General features: G+C 40.3%; 2 protein-coding genes across 8 annotated transcripts in view; both read left to right on the top strand.

Annotated features, from left to right (window-relative positions):
* Positions 1–749: 749 nt before the first annotated feature.
* On the top strand, positions 750–5,458 carry klhl30 (kelch-like family member 30). 3 transcript variants are annotated; one of them, XM_071487206.1, is made up of 8 exons: positions 750–879; positions 1,662–2,384; positions 2,475–2,667; positions 3,238–3,324; positions 3,483–3,638; positions 3,913–4,101; positions 4,661–4,806; positions 4,929–5,458. In XM_071487206.1, the coding sequence occupies exons 2-8, from the start codon at positions 1,776–1,778 to the stop codon at positions 5,175–5,177; spliced, it is 1,629 nt and encodes a 542-aa protein (XP_071343307.1). In that variant the 5' UTR covers positions 750–879; positions 1,662–1,775; the 3' UTR covers positions 5,178–5,458. The 3 variants fall into 3 exon arrangements, with proteins under 3 accessions (XP_071343307.1, XP_071343306.1, XP_071343305.1); XM_071487205.1 differs by having other exon boundaries at positions 754–879; positions 1,541–2,384; XM_071487204.1 differs by lacking the exon at positions 750–879 and adding an exon at positions 1,373–1,393.
* Positions 5,459–5,686: 228 nt separating this feature from the next.
* crocc2 (ciliary rootlet coiled-coil, rootletin family member 2) overlaps positions 5,687–15,107 on the top strand; it is a 33,946-nt gene continuing 24,525 nt past the window's right edge. For 2 of the 5 annotated variants that reach the window (XM_071487174.1, XM_071487178.1), the window contains exons 1-4: positions 5,687–5,835; positions 5,991–6,063; positions 6,997–7,153; positions 7,306–7,421. In XM_071487174.1, the coding sequence (XP_071343275.1) occupies positions 6,007–6,063; positions 6,997–7,153; positions 7,306–7,421 (330 nt within the window). In that variant the 5' untranslated portion in view covers positions 5,687–5,835; positions 5,991–6,006. The remainder of the gene's footprint in view (positions 5,836–5,990; positions 6,064–6,996; positions 7,154–7,305; positions 7,422–15,107) is intronic. The other 3 variants (XM_071487175.1, XM_071487176.1, XM_071487177.1) reach the window with 3 other exon arrangements.

The following is a 15,107-nucleotide window of genomic DNA, read 5'->3' as shown; positions in this document are numbered from 1 at the left end:
GCCTTGTTTACTTCTTTGATCAGATACTGCCTAATTTGAATCATAATTTTGTTAATTTTATACTGTGTTTTATTGTGTTAAACATTAAACATCAATGAATTCCAGGAGTTTAGACTTTGTTAATTTTTAAAAAAAATATTTGTAAAAAAAGAAACATGTTTATTGTACTAGGATATTTTGATATTTTGGTACTGGTTTTGAAACTCAGGTATCAAACTGGCAATGGTATCAGCAAATTTCAAACCATACCCAGCCCTAACTAGTGTGTTTTGAGTTTAATGAAAGCTTTTTTTTTCCTTTAGTAATAGAGCATTTATGGTAAATATTATTAAGAAAGCTTAGGATCCACGGTCAGACAGGAAGCGCACCAATTTAAATAATACTACAAAATAAATCATAACACAGATTCCTTGAATATTTGATTATTACCATATTCTGCAGACTTTAATTCATTTTATATCACATCTCCTTTAATTTCTTACCTTTTTAAGGCACCTTGAGTAAAACCTCATAGACAGTATCTTAACCCCATGTGGACTACATACTATATGTCTGTCAAGGCTGTATTGTTAATTAGTTGTAACATTAAAAATCATTGTCATTTATCTCCTTTGCTAGCTTCCAGGGACATTCAGAAAATTCTAAATATGTGCCTGTAACAGCAGCTGTTGGTCCCATGCGTGTTGTTTGGAATCTGATTTCAGCACAGCGTCAGTCACTCCTAAAAATAACTAAATGAAAGACAGACAGTCCGTCCCAGTGACTTGGCAAAAGCCGTCCGCCATGCTGCCCGCACCATGTTGATCTAACCAGCTGCTCAGCTGCAAACAGCTTTTTTACTGGAAGGATGAGCCATTATTTCCATTCTCTTCCTCTGTGGTGAGTTTTTTTTGTTGTTGTTGGTTCTTTACTTAATTTCACAGTATTTGATGATAGGAAATATAATTTATTGTTGGCTTTGGAGGAGATTCGAGTCATACTATTACAGCATGTCATACTAATCATGAGCCAAAAGTACTTTGTAGTCCTTTTAACAACACAGTGCTGACACAGTTAGAAGACAAGGAGCTTTTACACATGACACTTTGGTGTTAATAAGGGAGACTTGATGAGAAAGGTCATTGAGAGGAAAAGTTTAAGTTCAAAACTTCTCAACAGTTCCTTGCATTTCCCTCGTTTGTCCCTTGCTTTTTTATATTTTCCATTGTAAAAAAAACCTGCACATTTAACTATACTATTGATTAGCATAATTTATTTTACCATTCATTAATTGTAATTTCTAAGGAAAATAATGTATTATAAAACTCTTTTGTGGAAGTAATAAATGACATTACTCCACAACTACTCTGCTGCTCCCCACCAAGTATTTTCTACCATCTTCTGTTCAATGCAGGTAAATCAAAACTGTCTTTCAAATAAAATGTCCTGTTATCAGGACTGTTTTAACAGAAAGTTATTGATGTCTCCTGTCAAATATACATTGTTTTAAAAGGTTTTTATAATTATTTTTTTCTGCATATTTATTTTCCTGAAACTGTAGGTAAGCTCTCAATCTGGTTTTCGACCATCTCTGTTAAAAGAAGATTTGACATTTTGAACTCGAGTTGACCATGGTGCGTAATGTGGATGACCTGGACTTCTGCCTGTCTTCCCACCCTCAGAGCATCCTGGAGGGCTTGCGTTCGCTCTGTTCTCACCCCAAACTGGTTGATGTGACGCTGAGTGCAGGTGGTCGGGACTTCCCCTGTCACCGGAGCGTGCTGGCCCTCTGCAGCATGTACTTCCGCTGCATGTTCTCGGGCGACTTTGTGGAGAGCATAGCAGCTCGTGTGGAGCTTCACGATGTTGATCCTGAGATCCTCAGCTACCTGCTGGACTTTGCCTACACAGGAAAACTAACCATCAACCAGAGCAATGTGGAGGGGTTGATCTGCACCTCCAGCCAGCTGCAGTTTCAGACAGTGAGAGCTGTTTGCAGCAGATACCTCCAGCATCAGATTGATGCAACCAACTGCCTGGGAATCCTGGAGTTTGGGGAGATCCACGGTTGCCCTGAGGTGGTGGCCAAAGCATTGGCTTTCCTCTTGGAGAACTTTGAGGCCGTACAACAAGGCGAGGAGTTTCTGCTGTTAGGAAAAGACAGACTGGTCGCCTGCCTGTCTGATGAAGGACTACAAATCCGGGCAGAATGCACCCGTGTGGAGGCCATCCTGAAATGGGTTAGTCACCACAAAGAGTCTCGGCTCTGCCACCTCCCTGAACTCCTCACCTTGTCCCGTCTTTCTCTACTCAGCCTGGACTACCTGGCTGACACGCTGCTGAAGGACTCTCTGGTGCAGGCCTCTCCCAGCTGCAGAGAGGCGGTGGAAAAAATTCAGAGAGAGGTTAGTGAGTTTCTCCTTCTATTCACTCTTATCTTTGTTTTCTCAGTGCAAGTAGATTTCCAAAAACAATCATGACTTTTTCTTTTTTAGAAAATGGATTTGGCACCAGAATGTTTGGACAGAGTCGACTCTCAGAGTCCACAACCAAATCTACAAGAGGTGCTGTTTGTAATGGGAGGTCGTTCGCTGGATGACTCAGATGATGAAGATGACTCGGATGAAGATGAGGACAGGGACCCAAGACTGCTGCCCAGGAACTGTGCCTTCTACAACACAAAGACTAGTAAAATGTTCTTTCCCCTGTCACAATTTCAAGTTTGTTTAAGTTCACAATCCATTTTACAAGAGAAAGTTGTTGGGAAGCGCCTGTCTGATTCCTCAAAACAGTTTGGCAGATGTGTTGTAGGTCATTAAATTTAGTGCTGACAGAAAAACGGCTTTGCAGGAATGTGGTTTGGATGTGACAAATCTTAGTTCCTCAAATGAGCGTTTTATCGTGCTGGAAGAAGGCGTCCTTGTCCATGTTTATTACATGAGACATTAAGGAAAAGATTGTTGCTTCTCATTCAAGATTTCTGGTTTTATGTTATGGCAAAACATCATTGGCCATAATGTTGGAGGTTGTGCAAGAAAAGTTGCATTTCTTGACAGTTTCAGGCCAACAAGCAATAAACTAACTGTGTCTTGCTTTGACTTAAATAGTCCTCGAAGACACTAGTGCGTCTTTGACTAATATCCTTGCTACACATTTGTCATCTGCATACTGCATTTGTGAAAACTTTTATCTGGTTTTATCTAACCCCACTCTGTGCATGATGCTCAAACAGTCACTCCTGTTTCTTTTTCTCTGCAGAAGAGTGGCATGAGCTCCCTAATTTCCCCAACCCGAACAAGTGGGGTTACTCCATGGTCTCCTTGAACAATGATGTATATGTCACAGGTGGGCCAAGGGCGAGCAACCCTTTAAAACACAGAAACTTTTCTGACAAACAACAAAGGAGTAATGATAAATGGTTTTGAGCAGAACTCACCAGTGTTTTTATGGGGAATGCAAAACATTGTCAGACTTTTGACAACGTGCCCTTGACTTTCTGACAGGGGGCTCGCGAGGTTTGAATACCAACACCTGGTCGACCACAGAGACCTGGAAGTACATCACAAGAGAAGGGAGGTGGGTTACTGTGGCACCCATGCTTCGGCCTCGGACTAACCACACGTCGGCAACGCTGAACGGGGAGATTTACGTCATCGGAGGTAAGAAAATAAATACAGTCCTGCCTGCGGTGCCTTAAACCTGCAGTGCACTGGAAAACTTTGATAAACTCTAGAAACTTATCTGCTCTTAATGGCTCACCTTTGCTATGATATTTTGTAAGAATTATTTCTTCTTTGTGGGTGAATAGCATCAAATATGGCCATGTCCTAAAATCAGGGCAACCTTTTACATGTGTGTTTACACTGTCACTTCTTTCAAATTTAAGTATTTGTCAAATTTATCACTAATTCCATTTTTATTTCCCTTCTTAAGGCACAACATCAGACCAAGTTGAGGTTGAGCATTACGACCCTTACAACGACACCTGGGCATTGACATGCCCCGCTTTAAAATATGTGACCAACTTCACCGCTACAGCGTGTCACGGGAAGCTCTATGTGATTGGCTCGTGTGCTGTGAAGTACAATGCTTTGACCATGCAGTGCTACAACCCTGTTATAGGTGAGGATGCTCAAGTACCGCGTCACTGCTGAATGGTTGCTTTTTTCTTTTTTTTTTTAACTCAACTCTTTATTGATAAAAAATAAAGCAAACACATCTGCGTAATACATCACAATATTGTCATTTAGTGTTATTGGCGGATTGATTTGTGGCTCCATATCTTCCAGTTATGTTTTTTGCAGTCTTAAGATACAGTATGTTACTTCAGTTAAGACCTTAAGATTTCTTCAACAATTACTAGAAATTGTTCTTGGATCAGAGGAGCTATTTTTCCTCTGTCCTTTGTAATCATGTTTTACTTGCTAGTACAGTAGTTTAAACAAATATCTATCATCATTTCCTTGTATATTTTCTTTAGAGAAAAAACATTTAGTTTTATTTTTATTTTTTCCACTCAACAGTGTCATCTAATATTTTGTGTTTGGTCATTATAAAGTTGTTTATTTAAGTGCTGAAACCAAACATGACATAAAATTCAGTGTGGATATTTGTCTTTTTTTCATTCTGCTAAATCATGTTTTTTTTTTTGTTTTTGTTTTTTATTTTATTTTTTTTACAGATAGTTGGATCAGCATATGTTCACCTTTCATCCCTAAGTACTTGTCCTCTCCTCGTTCTGTCTGTGTGGATGGTATTATATATCTGGTTGCTGACAACACTAAGAAAGTCTACTCCTATGATCCAGAGGCGAACATGTGGCAGAAGGTGAGCTTAGAAATAATTTTTGAAAACAATCAAAATTACGCACAGGAAAATAGCAAAAATGACCAATTTTACCCTTTTGTCAGTTCACATTTGGCTATTTGTTGACTTTTCCCTCTCGTTAGGTTCAGCTTCTGCACATGCTCCATGAGAATGGTGGCCTGGTAACGCTGGATGGCAAGTTGTTTATCACTGGAGGCCATTGGAAAGGCATGGAGGGGGACTACGGGGTGGAGGTGGAGGTTTACAACCGAGCGTCTAACACCTGGGAGCTGGAGGGCTTCCTGCCAAGACTATGGTTCTACAGCGGGGTCTCCACCATCTTCCTAGACCCATCACAGTGGCCTGAGCCTTTCCCCATAGATTCAACGTAATGGCCCTCTGTCCTGACAGGACTAAACTCAGGCTCAGAGTTCACAGAGACATGTTCCTGTCATATTCATGTTACAATACAAATGTAATGTTACTCACAGGATGTCATTGTGCCCTAGAATAGTGTGTTACGTGATCCTCAGGTATGTTTGGTTGTTTTTAGGGCCAGCTTGGCTACTCAGCTGGTATTTATTTGTACTTTGTATCATGTGTTTGAGATCTGAATTCCTTTTTGTGTTACTGAATGTTGCTTGTGAATCAGTAAATCTTTGTAGAAACAGTTTGTGGGCTCCTGTGTTCATTATTATTATCATTATTATTATTATTGGTCATATATCAAGGCTTTTGGTCAGGAAATGCTCGAATTATAAATAAAATGTGTTCCTGAAAATGGTCAACCAGATTTAAATCCTCTTTGGGAAATTTGATCATTAACCCATCGGGATCCAGGGGCCTGGCTCGGCTTGGCGAGCGGCGTGCGTCCTGCCATGGAAACGCCCAAGCCAGCATTCTGTTACTATGGCAAAGGCCCGGAAGCGCTGGGTCACCTTGGCAACGTAGAGTGGGATTAGCGCTGCTTGCTCGCAGTTGCTCCTAAAGTTTCTTGTTAAAAAAGTTCTGTCAGTGATTTTTCAACTCTCAAGTCTTTTCTCTATGCAGGTACCAATTCAGTACTACTTTTCTTTATTTCTTATTACACAATTTTAGTGACATGCTCGGTTTGCGTTTTGTTTTAACCATACAGAAGCTTTATACCTTCAGATATATTAGCGTATAGCAAGCTAACGTTAATAGCTAATATTTTATTGTTATAGCTGGGACAGTTTTGAAATGAGTTCTCAACAGGAGCAAGGTGCACACTCACCGAGACTGGAGGCTGTGATTCAGGTTGGTAACATAACAGCTGTGATTATTTTTACAGCCTTTTTTTTAACGGAACTTTGACACACTACAAAATGCAAAGGTGTGTGTAAATAATGAAGGTAATGATGCCTGAAGTCCGTTTAGTTGCTTTGGTTTCCTATTGTACACGCTGGCTCACTGTGTTACTATGTCACAGTTCATGCATTTAAAACTATTTTCTAAACCAAAGCAAAGTAACCAGTGCATAGATTTAAAACAAATTTAGTTGAGTGAGAAGTACAATATTTGCGTCTGAGATGTAATGTAATAGAAGCATAAAGTAGCATAAAATGTTAAATAATAAAATAGCTACTGTTGAAAGCAAAACTTTCTGCCAGAAATCACTACTTAAGACTGGATGTACAATAGCACACACCACCTTTTTTTGAGCACTTAGGCTCACTTTATTGACTCCAATACAAACACTTTTGTCAACTGATTAAACAGAGTAAGTAAACAGTAACTGAATTAATTACCCAAATGGACAAGTTAGAATTTTGGTGTGTTTTGTTCTCCTGTGGTGGAAAGTAACTAAGTACATTTTTAGGTACTTGTGTTTGATTTGAGAATCTCCATATATACTACTTTATACTGCTACATTTATCTGACAGTTGTAGTTACTGTACAGATTTTCATGCAAAAGATATCAAATGTGATGCATTACTATAGATGAAAATGTCCCAAACTACACACAGTAATATCAATAATAATATCAAACCAATAATATAACATATATTATATATAAACCTCCAGGGGCCATTCTTTGTAATGAATATGGTTACTTTTGAGTAAGTACTTTTACTTCCCTAAAAGTAAAAGTACTTCTTCATACACTGCTGTCTTCATAGTCTTACTTTAATGAGTTGGTTGTTTTATGCTTAGCTAAGTGATGTGTCATGGTGATTGGTGTGATTCTAGAAGTTGGAGGAGTCCCTGCTTCAATCTGATGGCAGTTCAGGAGAGAGGACTCTGATGCTTCGAGGTGATGGACAGGAGTCCGGTATCACAGTGCCTATGTCTGTCTCCACCCGTATCCGCCAGATCATCACCCGCAACTTGGCTGAGCAGCCACCCGGTAAGGAAGAGAGCTTAATTGAAATGCACAGGCAAACACTTTGAAAACATCCAGTACAGACAATGAATCTTCTTTGCTAGACAAAAGTTATAATTTTACTCCATGTGTTAAAATTGACACTTTTGCATGCATGATCTGCTGCCTAATCTCAGGTGAGAGCTCTGAGGTCAGTGAGCTGGAGGAGAGCAGGGCCCTGAGGGAGCAGCTGTCTCCGAGCCTGATGGACCGTGACCAGCTGCTAGTCAAACAGGCCAGTCTTACAGACAGGGTAGGAGTGACACAGTGCAGCAACACATTCTCAAATCAAGGCTGAGCTGTTCAAATTCAGAATTTTAGCATTTGTTGTACCCATGCAATTCTGCTACACTGTTAGCTCTGTAATAGATGTCACCAAAAATGACATGACACACCTAATGGAAAACACTGGTGATATCATCTATGTAAGATACACCCATTCTTAATTTGAACAGCAGTACACAGGAGATGTAGTCTATTCATGAAAATCATATCTAAGTGTGTGTATGTGTGACTATGATGACCTGCACCTCATTAAATGCTATACATAGATACATTTTTCTATCTAAAGTGTTTCCCACACTCGCTCTGACTGAGTCTGCATTGGCAAACATTGTTTTCAATGTACGATGTTAATGCAGCTCTTACAGGAGTTAGAGTATGTAACATTATAGACAGTTAGTTTGTGCAGTTCTGTTTGGAGATGAGATCAAGAGGGTCAGCCACACTAGAGCATTGACTGCAAAAAGCTACATGCGTTTGAAATGGAATATGGTTACAGTAAACACCAGCGTAGCACTGCTCTTTCCAGCAGGGAAAGCCTTTTGGAGCTGAACAAACAAACATTGTGGGAAGGTTGAAACAGCTTTGCATGTACTGTAGTGAAAACTGAGGGAGGAAAGAATTTACAGACTCCCAACTGAATTAATGTAACCTGACACAAGCACATATTTTATGTCATACATTTTTCTTTAATTAGTGGCAGTGGAACTACAGTTTATAGATTACAGTAAGTACTGTATAGGCATCCATTGTGTGAGTGTGTGTGAGTTTGTGTGTGCACCTGCACGTGCGTGTGTGTGTGCGGGTGCATCTGCATGCATGAGCTTATGTGTATGTGTTTGTAAGTGTAAATAAGAAAGGGGAGGGTGGTTTCATGAAGGGTTTCCTTGTGGTCTGCTTGGGCAGACTCAGACCCCCTGTGCTCACGAGAACCGGCGTCTCCCTTCATAGCCCCCCATGGTTGCCCCCACCATGTAGCGGCCGCTGTTTTGGGGGGAAATTGTGAAGGTCACTGGCCTCCTCCCTTGAGACTGTCAAAGAAAAAGCTCATTTTTCATGGTGCACAAAGCAGCCATTTGTGATAACACTGCACTCATTCTGCCGCTTAAATCTAATGAACTCCCACTGTTTGTCTTACTTTTGGAACTTATTTTAAGACCTGGCTATAAATATAACTTAATTAGCTTAGCAGATATATATAGCATATTTATTTTGTTGGTATTTTTAGATGTGTGAAAAGTCACTAAAGAGAAAAAACATAAGCAAGTGTTGCTGGTATAGATGCTCATACCACTAAGAAGCAATTTGAAGAGTGGAGGGGCAGAATTAAAGAAGCTATTTGTAAGTTGTGCTATTGCTACATATCCAAAGTTAGAATTAAGAACTATTTACTTATCAGTCTAGAACAAATGTTGCAAGTTCAACATCATACTTTATTCCTTAACTCACCAAGAGCTGTCTCCAATGTTGGAAAGCAACGTCAATGTTCACTCTTGTCTCTATAACATCTTTCCTTCTGCTAACCAGTTAGCCCTGGTCTGTCTTGTCCCTTTCTGATAGAGACTCACTGTAGCCACTGTCTTGAATATGTAGCCCTGCTCAGAGGGCGTATTATAACCTCTTGTATTATAAAGACAACAATGCCCAAAGCTCTTGTCAAGTGACAATCACCACCACCCAATTCTGGGAAGGAACCATGGTGGCAAAGAAAACTTACAAATACACCCCTTAAGACAAGACCAATTTTTTTTTCAACTTTTAACATGGCTTAATGTTTTGTTCAGTCTCACAAGTCAAGAGGTTCATTTGGAGAGTCCTGTTGTGACTTGTCTATTCTAGTGAAAATTCCTCTCCCCTCTTGACTATTTCTGCCTTGCAGAACAGCATGATTGTTTGGCAGCTTTGCTGTTAGGTGATGTTAATGTGATGTGCTAAGAAATGCCTTAGGGACAAATGACTATGGCACTTAGATGAAACTAACATTTGGGCCAGCAGTTCTACGTGCATTTAGCTTTCTCCCTCAGCATTTGCTGACGAAGGGATCATAGCACAGAATAGATCATATACAGCATGATCATTTCAGTTTTTCTGTATAATCTGAGGCTCATATCAGTATGTCTCAGCTGCTCTTGAAAAAGCAAGCAGACAGTACATATTCACCCTCAAATCTCAGCAGTGGGGTTTACTAATAACTAAATATAATTGTTCACTGGCTTTTGATAGTATCATACAATAATGATGTGAAATCCTTTCATTGAAATGAAGGATTCCAAGCAAACGGTCAGTAAAGCTAACAAAATATCTTATTCTTGTTCTTGCAGTTTCTGTTGTAACGTGATATTTGTCTGATGGAATGTATAATTGTGAAACACAGTGTGTTGCAATGGACACAAATAATAAAAATATTAGACCATAGAAAATTTATAGATTATTCATAAAAGTTCTTATTAATATTGATATCCCTGCCTTATTTACATCCATTATGGTTTTCAAACTTGAAATAATAACATCTTTTTACTGTATATTTTGTTGAAAAGCAGCTTTTTGGAATTGTTGCTGGTCTGTGAGATCATAAGAGAAACCGTTAGCATGTCAGCATTTGTCCCAGTTGTCCTCAGCACGAACTTATTTCACTGGATAATTTACAGAGAGTAGTGTAACTGGAATTTGTCTTGATAGTTTGCACATTGCTCAAGGATAAGAGTAAAGGGCCAGCTGCAGTGTAGCATGTGCATGTGTTGCTGAAAAGCTCCCAGCATGGTATCACTGTGCTCATACAGTAACAGCCATCCTGCAGTCCCAGTTCACAGCTGGAGTTTACCCTCCTGTCAGTTCCAGGGGTCAAACTACCATACTCCATAACTACTTTCAGGCCAACTTGCCCCATACCTTTTGTGATCAGGTTGATACAATGTGACCAGGTATTTTTCATTCCAGTTTGTCAAGTGCACTATGGACCAAGACAAAGATGAAGAACATTTAAAGTCAGCAGCAGGAGGCTGTTAATCATTCTGTGGGCTTCAATCTCTTTGTTTACACTGCTATATATTTGTTAGATATATAAATATAATATAAAGTTAGATAGATAGAATTTTCCAGCAGACTTGGTAACAATGGTGTATCTGCCGGTTCCCTGGAAACTTCACAGTGACAACAAGACTCCAGTCAATCCCATTTTCGTCATTTTTATGCCTCAGTTTTTGAATGGAATAAGCAAACATGATGTAATGTGTTAATTTGTGCTTTAGAGGTAGGGAGATGGTTAGCTGAGTTTTTTTTTACCCTTGAGCAAAGCCAGGTTAGCTGCCTCCCCTACTTCAGTCTTTGTGCTAAGCTAAGCTAACAGCATGCTAGTGGTATCTTCAAATTTGCTGTACAGACTCTTGAAAGTGAATAACTAAAATGTCAAAATATTCTTTTCAAGCACATTTTTCAGTTTTTTTCTCTTCGCCCCCATTGGCATGTATTCTGATACTACATTTGATACTTAACAACCAAAGGTGTCTCTCAGAAATCCATCTGATGCTCACAGTGTCAGATTGTCAACTGAAGTTGGTCCACCACAGAATGTGTGACAGTTGAGAAGCGTACATAGTTATCCTAAATTCCCATATTTCCGCAGTTTTTCTTGTCTCTTTGACCCGACAGAAGACCATTAACGCAATACTGGTGAAGTCACACCTGGACTCTAAAAGCCTTCTTCTGTGTCTCTGTTATGTTACTCAATGTGCTCTCTGGTGACCCCACAAAATTGCACCTGAACCTGGATAAACCTTGACCCAGTTTGTGAGTTGGATGGTCTCGGGAGGTTGGAGAACATGTTCGGTTGAATTCTGAACCCTCTGTGTTGCTTTTGGGGGCCTGCCAGTGTGCATTTTCTCAGACATAGACATCCATACTCTACTGCCTGAACACTTAGCAAATGCCTGTACAATACTGCAGTGAGGCAGTCAGTTGGATAAAGATAAACTCTTGCTGAATGATTTCTGACACCAACTGCCATTTACTCGTGCCCTCTGAAATCTTGAATCCCCTGGGTCTCTGCATAAGAACCCTGTCAAACATAGTTGGAGCAGATAAAGTCTGTTTTTAGGGATTGTGTTACTGTCCCCTTTAACCCTGCTACCCCCTTCTGTTTCAAGTTTGTTTTTCCTGCTGGCACAAACCCGTTCATTTAGGCTGCAGTTTGAATGGAAGACTGCCAAAAAGTCTGACTCCCTCAACTATCATGAAATTGTAAAAATGAATTGCCTTCCCCAGAGAAAATATGCTTAAAAGCCCGTCCCAGTGTAGAATTTTTGATGAAAGTATTCCATTAAACCCTTTCAACATTTGGCATCAGGCTACTCATGTTACCTGACTTTTAAGTCAAACATTAAGCACACTTCTCAGTTCTTTTTCGCATGTCAAGAGTGTATAATCAAATGTGAAGTCTTGAACTGACTGAGTGGGTGTGTATGTAGATTTGTACAGCATTGTCCTTGCCGGCGGCATTTGTGTTAAGTCGTGCAAGGCCAGACACATGCTTGTGAGTACACAGCATGTATTATTAGTTTGCCTGTATTTACACAGCTCACTTGTATCCCTGTATGCCATCACAGCAGCTGTCCCCACAACCAAAACGTTCACTCCATGGTAACAAACGCACCGCAGCTCCCCATCCGTACTCCCATTCTCCCTGTTTGTTATCCCACATTGTGTAATTACGGTCAGTGATGATACATAAACAGCTTTCACAATCAGCTGGGGCTCTTTCACAGAGTCAGCACTCAGGGGGTAATGGGTATGTTGTTGAAGTAGGATAGTAAGTTTTTTGGGCAGCTTGGGGACGATGGACATCCGCTCCAGCTGTGTTTAGGAATCTGACAGATAGTGCACTCCATTAATTCCCTTTATTAAGCCTCTGGGCCCAGGCCAAGCCAGGGAAAACGATTGCAGCTGTAACCCTTCACATGCTGGCTGGACTGTGCACTCATGGCCAGATGTCGCCCAGGGTGAGATAGAAAGAAAGAGGACTGAGGATGTGGACTAGTTGCTGGATATGCCTGGAAATGTATTTCTGTACAGATAAACAGGTGTGGATAAACAATGCTGGTTTTATATAGTAGAAGGGGAGAAAATTTCAAGATATTTCAAATAACTCAGTTAAAACATCAGATAAACTGATGTTATTGGATCACCAAATGTTGTGACATTTGCTCAGTGAGAGAATCATAATCATAACTTAGTAACTGAAATGGATTGGATTTTGATTTACCACATGAGCAAAGCAGCAACTTTTGGCCAAATACCAAAGCCTTCACAAGGGCCTTGAAAATCATTCTCTTGTTGCTTGTTGGCAGATGAATCAAAGCAAGATTATCCCTTGATGTTGTTTGAAATATTTATCAAAAGAGACAATACAAGGAGTGGCACAAATCATAAATATCAAGAAATATAAAAAGCTAATTCAAAGCACATTTTAAGAGGCTGAAAAGTCTTTTACTTTGGAAACATAAGCAGGGCTCAAGAAACAGATACTTGGGATTGAAAAAATAAAAGGAACCATAGTAACCATATGGAGGCATAAAACATACCACGACACAAGGGCTGTTTTTGTATAAATTGTATCTTGAACCTTATTGCAAAATGGCAATAGATTACCTCAAAAAGTCAGGCTACATTGGGATTGGGTACAGCCCGCTTTAGAGGGCCGCAAAGGCTGCCTAAAAGTGATTGTACTCTAAGGCAGATCGTAAATAGCCAGGGTGTTCAGTGAGCACACTTCTGGGCCCCCAGTAATGCCTGTAAGACCCCGAGTTAGGGCAGATGGAGCACTGGGATTATTTGCTTCTCTCTTTTGCCTTTTTACATTCACCACTGGATGGGTGTGTTGAGAAGAACAATGAGTTCAAGCTCACTTGGAGATGAGAGTGATGAGATTTAATGATGCAAGCAGAGCAAGGGAGTAGATAGTAGTGAAGGAGAGTTTAGTGAAGGTGGAGGTCTCCATAGCAGACTGTTATGGCTTCCTCTTGGGAGCTTCCTGAATGGAGCATGGCTAATCCAGAGCAGCCCCCGGCCTCCTGCTTTACAGCTGACTGGGGAGAAACCATAAAAAAGCGTCCTCTCTGTAGTGTGTGGAACAGGGGCGAGGCGCTGGCGAGAAGCCCACACACTGCAGCTATGTATGAAAAAGCGCAAACAACCCTCCTCATCAGGACAGAGTGGGGACCTTTTGGAGTTGTCAGGGACACCTGGTCACTGAGTGCACAGCAGGGTAGGGAAGGCGTAGTCTAAAGCAGTGACAGTTGGTGATAGAGCTGAAATACACATACTGCACCTATGAAACACTAAAGACAATGTATGTCTTTCAATATGCTGTCTCTGGAGTACAGGTGTTCTGATGACACCTTTCATTTTAGGAAGATACATAGAGAAAATACACAACATCACATTAAAAATGAGATATGTTATAGCTCGGTACTAGATCACAGCTTGTGGTATGACATTGGCTTTAATGAAGCCAATTTGGGGATATGTGCCATTAAAGAAACTCTCTGGAGTTTTCTTGGTGTCCAAAACACATGGTGTGTATCCTTGAGGCCTGACAACTATGTTGAATACATTTCCTTTCTTCATGAACCATTTTTAGACAGGTTTTAAATCCTACTTTACATCCTTGTTAACTATCCAGCAGTCTTCTACATTTTGTTTAATGGCACATTGCTACTTTTCTCTGTCTGTTGACACCAGCAACTGTTGATCACAGTAGTGGAGTGAAACTAGCGACAGGACTGTGTCTTGGCCTTCGGCCAGATGCTCATGCATGAATACAGTATGTACATCCTCGTGCATGTACAATGTACAATCAAACAGGGACCTACCCATGAAAATGTTACTCCATAGCACTATTTGTGGTCAAAAACTCCAGATTGTACCTTTAAAGAACAATGTTCTTTATTTGAATCCTGCATTATTATCTAATCAAAGAACTATTATTAACACCTTTATTATTAAAGTTTGTGTTGCACGCACCTTTTGCGCTCATTTTTTGGGTAATAGTGTGTGGTCAGTTGCAGCCTATGACTCATTTTTGCAAGTGCCCCCAAATGGGTAGATTTTGGCCACAGTCTTACCAGTGGCAAATATGTATAAATAATTTAGCATTTTGTATTCATTGATCTATTTTTTCTTTAAGAGTCACATTGTTGTAGTACAGGATGGTCTCACTTGTGCTAGGGTCCATTTCCCCAAAGTTGTAACAATAACTCTCTAAACGCAGATTGTGCTCATTTTCTGTCATAAACTTGGTGTGCTATAGCCATTTATTCAAGGTGTATTGCTTGTTAGTGAGGCAGTGTTATTGCTATAGTTGTGCCAAAATACTTGAAAAGATGCATATTCACTAATACTCCACACACAGCTGTTTCCAGAAGTCCCTTTAAACACAGCTGCTGCAGTTCTGTGTGTTTCAAACACTCCGCCCATGTTGTTCCTCCCTTCTCAGTCTCTAAAGCTGTCACCTCAACAACGGGCAGTAAAAGAAGCTTTTGTGCTCCCCAGGTCCTCAGAGAAAAACACCAAAAGCACAGAGCCAAGTGCATGATGGCCGTTAGTGTAGTTTGTAGTATAAAATTCTGAAAAGGACATTTGGAAATGTGTTAATAATGGTGGC

Source organism: Trachinotus anak, unplaced genomic scaffold, assembly GCF_046630095.1.
Source record: "Trachinotus anak isolate AG129_WGS33_773 ecotype Australia unplaced genomic scaffold, CSIRO_AGI_Tana_v1 ptg000010l, whole genome shotgun sequence".
Classification (NCBI taxonomy): domain Eukaryota; kingdom Metazoa; phylum Chordata; class Actinopteri; order Carangiformes; family Carangidae; genus Trachinotus; species Trachinotus anak.
The sequence above is the reverse complement of the archived record's forward strand: the minus strand, read 5'-3'. Positions and strand labels throughout refer to the sequence as shown.